Genomic DNA, 5,990 nt, shown 5'->3' with positions numbered 1-5,990 from the left:
GGGACACCCAGCTCTCCTCAATGCACAGAAGTCCGTCAGTTTCCCACGCCCCTCCCCCCCAACCCGGTAGAATTAAATTCGAGGCTCCCCGCTGCCCACAGAACCTCAGGGCCTTGGCACGACCGCTGCCCGCCTTTCTTTTCAAGTCGTTGGCTCCCTGCTCAAGCTACACCTCCTCTGGGAAGCCCCTCCTCCAGACGCCCCAAACAGGCGGGTCCCCGGTGACGCCCCTCCGTCCCTGGAATGCAACTTCGCGCCGTGACCCCGGGGCTGGGAGCGGCCCACCCTCGGCCTCCGCGTCGGTGGCTCACGACTGCCACCTGGCGGCCGAAGCTGGGGCTGCGGACCCCCACGCTCCCGGCGCCCGTTCCCGCTGCTTGACCACCAGGATCTAGGCCCTGGAACAGGCACCCCGCATCCGGCACCCCCCGTGTTGCTCATGGGTACATCACCCCGGGCAGCCAAATCTCGCGAGCCGGAGATCTCGACTTTCGAGTGATTCGTTCCTTTTCAAAGGTTGTCAACTGATTCTACATTTTAAAGGTCAGTGTTTAGACGTGGCCGGAGGCCAGCAGCTGCGACCAGACGTTAGGTGCTCCGGATTTGTTTGAGCTGCACCAACTTCCTCAAATAAAAATGTGGGGTTTTGTAGCCCCTAAAGAAGAGGGGTCCAGGGGGAGGCCGACTCAGGGTCCGTGAGTCCTCATCTAATTACAACGTGTCGTGTGCCAGCTAGGTATGTTACGTTAGGTACATAGTCTGTGCTTTTCGTGCACTGTCTCGTTTAGGCCTAGGGAGGTACTTTAGTATTTGCACATTAAAAAAAGATTCCGAGAGGCTGAATCACTTCGCCAAACGCGCCCGGTGGAAATGGTCGAGCCAGACTTCAGGCTCTGAAGCTATTAACTGCTCGCAGGAGGCCCTGGGTCTTGGTTTCTCCATCTAGTTTTGATAAAGGGAACCCTCCAAAATATCTACCCAGGAGATGCGCCCCTCGATTCCCGGCGGGGGCGGGGGCGGGGGCGGGGCCGGCCCCTCCCCGAGGCATGTGCGCATGCGCGGGCCGACCAGCCGCCAGGGGCGGGGCAACGTGGGCGCCGCTCTAGCCGGCGCGGCGCAGTCGCCCGCGTGTCGCTGGTGATGACGCACGTCCGAGTTGGTGGGAGAGGAACATGGCGGCGCCCATGGAGGTAGCGGTGTGTACAGATTCGTCGGCCCAGCTCTGGAGCTGCGTCGTGTGGGAGCTGCACTCGGGCGCCAACCTGCTCACGTACCGCGGTGGCCAGGCTGGGCCCCGTGGCCTGGCGCTGCTCAATGGCGAGTACCTGCTGGCGGCGCAGCTGGGCAAGAACTACATCAGCGCCTGGGAGCTGCAGCGGAAGGTGTGGCGGCGCACTCCGGGGCCCGGTCTCCGCTGGGGGGTTGCGCGAGGCGCCCGAGACGGGTCGGTGGGGGAGGCACGCGCCCTGAACCGGGTGGAAGGGTGGGGACTCTCAGTGAGGGTGCTGTGCGCATGCGCGGGCCTGGGGGCTTTTTTAGAGAGGGAAGACGCGCGCCCCGGGGCCGGTGGGGTCGGTAAGGGCGCACGCGCAGAACTGCGCGCCGTGGCTTGGGGAGTGAGGGGCGGGTCTCGGGTAGCGGGCCAGGCGCTCGCCCACATAAATGAGTGGGGCGGTGGAGGGGCCCTTAGGCCGACTGTGCATGAATGGGCGCGAAATTCAAAGGGAGAGTTTGCACTTGAGTTTCCGTGGGTGTCGTGGGCTTGGAAAATGAGTCTGAGGCCCGGGGAGCCCCTAGAAAGGGCAGCCCAGGAGACTCTTGCATTTGCCCTCCCCCAGAAGACCCTACTCTTCGTCATCTGACCCCTCGGTGTCTCCTCTTAGAGCGACTCCAGAACGCAGTCCCCCGAGCTAGCTGCTCGCTGCCCCTTTCTACCGGCTGGCATCTCTTGGGGCAGACTGTGCTCGAGCTTTGCCTTGAGTGGTCCACACATAACTTAGAAAGTTTTCCCATTTTAGAGATTTGGAACCTGAGGTTCAGGGTTGCAGGTGCTACCTTAGGCATTTGGGGAACAAGCCAACTGGCCTTTGGGCTCTTTGGCCCCCACCACCCTCCTGGACCCTCTGTGCTTTGCCCACCCCCCTGCCCAAAGAGACTCGCTGGCCCCCCACCCAGAGGGAGCACCATCCTGCTTTCCTCTGAAAATCCACAGACCTCCACTTCCAGCCTGCAGAGCCTCGGCTGGAGCGAACGTTTCTTTGCTGGACTGTGGGTTTGTTCAAACCACTCGCGTCCCAGTTCCTCTTTCTGCTTTTCTCGGACTTAACCAGCTTCCCGGGCGCCCCTCCCACTCTCCTCACTGCCCTCCGGCTCCCAAGTTCTACGAGGCATGTGCGCATGCGCGGGCCTGGGGGCTTTTTTAGAGAGGGAAGACGCGCGCCCCGGGGCCGGTGGGGTCGGTAAGGGCGCACGCGCAGAACTGCGCGCCGTGGCTTGGGGAGAGAGAGGCGGGTCTCGGGTAGCGGGCCAGGCGCTCGCCCACATAAATGAGTGGGGCGGTGGAGGAGCCCTTAGGCCGACTGTGCATGAATGGGCGCGAAATTCAAAGGGAGAGTTTGCACTTGAGTTTCCGTGGGTGTCGTGGGCTTGGAAAATGAGTCTGAGGCCCGGGGAGCCCCTAGAAAGGGCAGCCCAGGAGACTCTTGCATTTGCCCTCCCCCAAAAGACCCTACTCTTCGTCATCTGACCCCTCGGTGTCTCCTCTTAGAGCGACTCCAGAACGCAGTCCCCCGAGCTAGCTGCTCGCTGCCCCTTTCCACCGGCTGGCATCTCTTGGGGCAGACTGTGCTCGAGCTTTGCCTTGTGTGGTCCACACATAACTTAGAAAGTTTTCCCATTTTAGAGATTTGGAACCTGAGGTTCAGGGTTGCAGGTGCTACCTTAGGCATTTGGGGAACAAGCCAACTGGCCTTTGGGCTCTTTGGCCCCCACCACCCTCCTGGACCCTCTGTGCTTTGCCCACCCCCCTGCCCAAAGAGACTCGCTGGCCCCCCACCCAGAGGGAGCACCATCCTGCTTTTCTCTGAAAATCCACAGACCTCCACTTCCAGCCTGCAGAGCCTCAGCTGGAGCGAACGTTTCTTTGCTGGACTGTGGGTTTGTTCAAACCACTCGCGTCCCAGTTCCTCTTTCTGCTTTTCTCGGACTTAACCAGCTTCCCGGGCGCCCCTCCCACTCTCCTCACTGCCCTCCGGCTCCCAAGTTCTATGTGAAGGTCAGAGACTTCCTATGTCCTTTTAGGATCAGCTCCAGCAGAAGATCATGTGCCCTGGGCCTGTCACCTGTCTGACCACGTCACCCAATGGGCTCTATGTGCTGGCGGGCATTGCAGAAAGCATATACTTATGGGAGGTAAGCGTGAGAGCACAGAGCCAGGGGCGTGGGGTTTGGCCTTTGAGCCACTGGATTAGATCACCAACAGCGTTGTCACCAGCATTCGGTTGTGTCTGTGGGGAGCCATGCCTCACCTCCAACGCAGACAGAAAGCGGGCGTAACCACGTCGAGTCCTGCCTGACCCTGTCCGGGGCTGCAGAACGAAAATGGCCTTGGCGCGTCCGCCAGCCATCGGCCAAGGGAACTGAGTTCTCTGAAGCAGACATAGGAGGGGCTCTGACAGCTCACCTCGAGGCTTTTCAACTGTGGTCCTGTGCCTGGTGCTTGGGCACGGAGGGGGAAGCCGAGGCGGAGAGGTTACCCACCGTGATGCAAAGCCTTGCCCTGGTCACCGTCAGCCTGGAGCAGGGAGCGTGGCAAACCCACGGCCTTGGCCTGATGGTGTGTGTCTTAGGGCTTACCCTTCTCGATGGGGGACTGTCCCGGTACCCCGTGGCAGGTGGTGTTGCTGGGTGGCCCTGGACCTCCTGTCCTCGTCCCTGGAGAATTCCTGACCAGTGTGGGCTCTGACCACAAGGGGGCATCCCATGCAGCCAGCCAGAGGCAGGAGCTCAGGCCCAGGCCTTCCAGCGGCCTCCATAAGGCGCCACCCTTGGCCTCTCCCCAGCTCTTAGAGTGGGCAGGGGACTAGGGACCCTTAGAATGAGGGCTGTGGGTGAACCACTGTGCGTCTGTGTCCAAGTTTTTCTCGTCTGAGGAAACTGGGTGTTGGATTTGGAGCCACCTTACCCTAGAGTGACTTCAGCTGAACTGTTTATATCTGCAGAGCTCCTGTATTCAAGTGAGATCTTAGGTTCCAGGGGTTGGGATGTGAACGTATTTATTTGGGGGATGCAATTCAACCCACAGCAGCATCTGCGCTCCCCTGCCCCCGTGCCACAGCCCCTCCCAGGCGTTCTGTGATGGGCTCACCTCTCTCTGCCACTTCGCCTCCCTCTTCTGTAGACCGAGCTTGTTTTCCTGCTGCTTTTGGGTCTCCCCTCCTGCAGGTTCCACCGCAAGGGGCGTCCCCACCCCCGTCCTTCCCCCAGACCACGTGGCGTGGCCACGCTTGAAGCCCCTCACAGCCAGCCCAGAAGGCTGTGACAGAATTCCTTGAGGAGCCACCCGTTTGCGGGTCCTGTGTCCAGCTGCTCCCTCGCCAGCCTTGTCACTCTGGCCTACACCTTCCCTGGGGGCTGTGTCGCACACCCCTCCTCCCCGCGGTGCTCCCCTGCGAGCTGGCAGCTGGGGACTGGGCTGCGCCCCGGTTCCTGCCCTGACCTGGTGTGCGTTCCGCTCCCACCCCCAGGTCTCCACGGGGAACCTCCTGGTCATCCTGAGCCGCCACTACCAGGATGTCTCCTGCCTGCAGTTCACAGGGGACAGCAGCCACTTCCTGTCAGGGGGCAAGGACTGCCTGGTGCTGGTGTGGAGCCTGTGCAGGTAGCGCCCTAACCCTTGCAGCTCACGCCCAGCTGTGCCACACGCGGTCTGCAGCCCGTAGCTAGGGAGCGCAGGGAGCCTGCTCTATAGAAGGCGGTGCCAAGGTCCCAGGGGCTGGTGTGAGGTGGACTGGGGCGATGGGTCCGTGCTGGGGTCCGTGGGGCGCCATCCCAGGATTTTCCTTGGGCGGACAGCCCGGTGGCCGTGTGGAGGCAGGTGGGGCGCCAGGCGTGGCCCTCCCTGAGCCTGCTGCCCTCACAGCGTGCTGCAGGCAGACCTCTCCAGGACCCCGTGCCCCCGGCACGTCTGGTCCCGCCACACCCTCCCCATCACGGACTTGCACTGCGGCTTCGGGGGGCCCCTGGCCCGGGTGGCCACAGCCTCGCTGGACCAGACGGTGAAGGTAGGCCTTCCCCGCCCCGTGGATCTGCGAGCTGGGCTCTGGTGGCCGGCAGGTTCTCGGCTCATGTGAGCCAGTGAATCACCTCCTCCAGGCTGGCAGCTCCAGCCCCCGATGCTTCCGGCCTCAAGGACGTCCAGAGGGTGGACGTTCAGGCCTGAGTTGGCTCGGAAATCCCCACTGGCTGCCCGCACCCGGCGGCTCCCTGGCTAAGCCGCAGGTCTTTGTCTGTGGCAGGGTGGGGAGGAGTCCAGGGCTGGCAGCAGCTCCAGGTGGAGGTGGTGAGGGGTCCCAGGCATGAGAACCGAGCCGCCTCAGGAAGGCCATGGTTCCCAGCTCCCAGACCCCCGGTGATAGTGCCCGTCCAGGCTTCCGTGGGGCCCAGGGTCTCGCACTCAGGCTGCCCGGCTCAGAGCAGCGCCCGTGCCCCACCGGGATCCTGCTGGTGCCCGTGGAGCACCCACCCCACACTCCGCCCGCCCCTAGCTGTGGGAGGTCTCCTCGGGCGAGCTGCTGCTGTCCGTGCTCTTTGATGTGGGAGTCGTGGCCGTGACCATGGATCTGGCCGAGCATCACATGTTCTGCGGTGGCAGTGACGGCTCCATCTTCCAGGTTGATCTCTGCACCTGGGTGAGTGGTAGGCGCCTGGGCCCACGGTTGGAGGCTTGGGGGCGGGTGGGACACCAGGGTCATCCTCCAAAGGCCCTGGGA

The 5,990-nt window shown here is 62.7% G+C and overlaps 1 protein-coding gene across 1 annotated transcript in view; it reads left to right on the top strand.

Annotated features, from left to right (window-relative positions):
- Positions 1–1,114: 1,114 nt before the first annotated feature.
- WDR18 (WD repeat domain 18) overlaps positions 1,115–5,990 on the top strand; it is a 6,774-nt gene continuing 1,898 nt past the window's right edge. The window contains 5 exon segments of the mRNA XM_023520473.1: positions 1,115–1,382; positions 3,301–3,411; positions 4,746–4,879; positions 5,141–5,282; positions 5,766–5,909. Of these exon segments, the coding sequence (XP_023376241.1) occupies positions 1,173–1,382; positions 3,301–3,411; positions 4,746–4,879; positions 5,141–5,282; positions 5,766–5,909 (741 nt within the window). The 5' untranslated portion in view covers positions 1,115–1,172.

Source organism: Pteropus vampyrus, unplaced genomic scaffold, assembly GCF_000151845.1.
Source record: "Pteropus vampyrus isolate Shadow unplaced genomic scaffold, Pvam_2.0 Scaffold267, whole genome shotgun sequence".
Lineage (NCBI taxonomy): Eukaryota > Metazoa > Chordata > Mammalia > Chiroptera > Pteropodidae > Pteropus > Pteropus vampyrus.
This window is presented reverse-complemented; position numbering and strand designations above follow the sequence as displayed.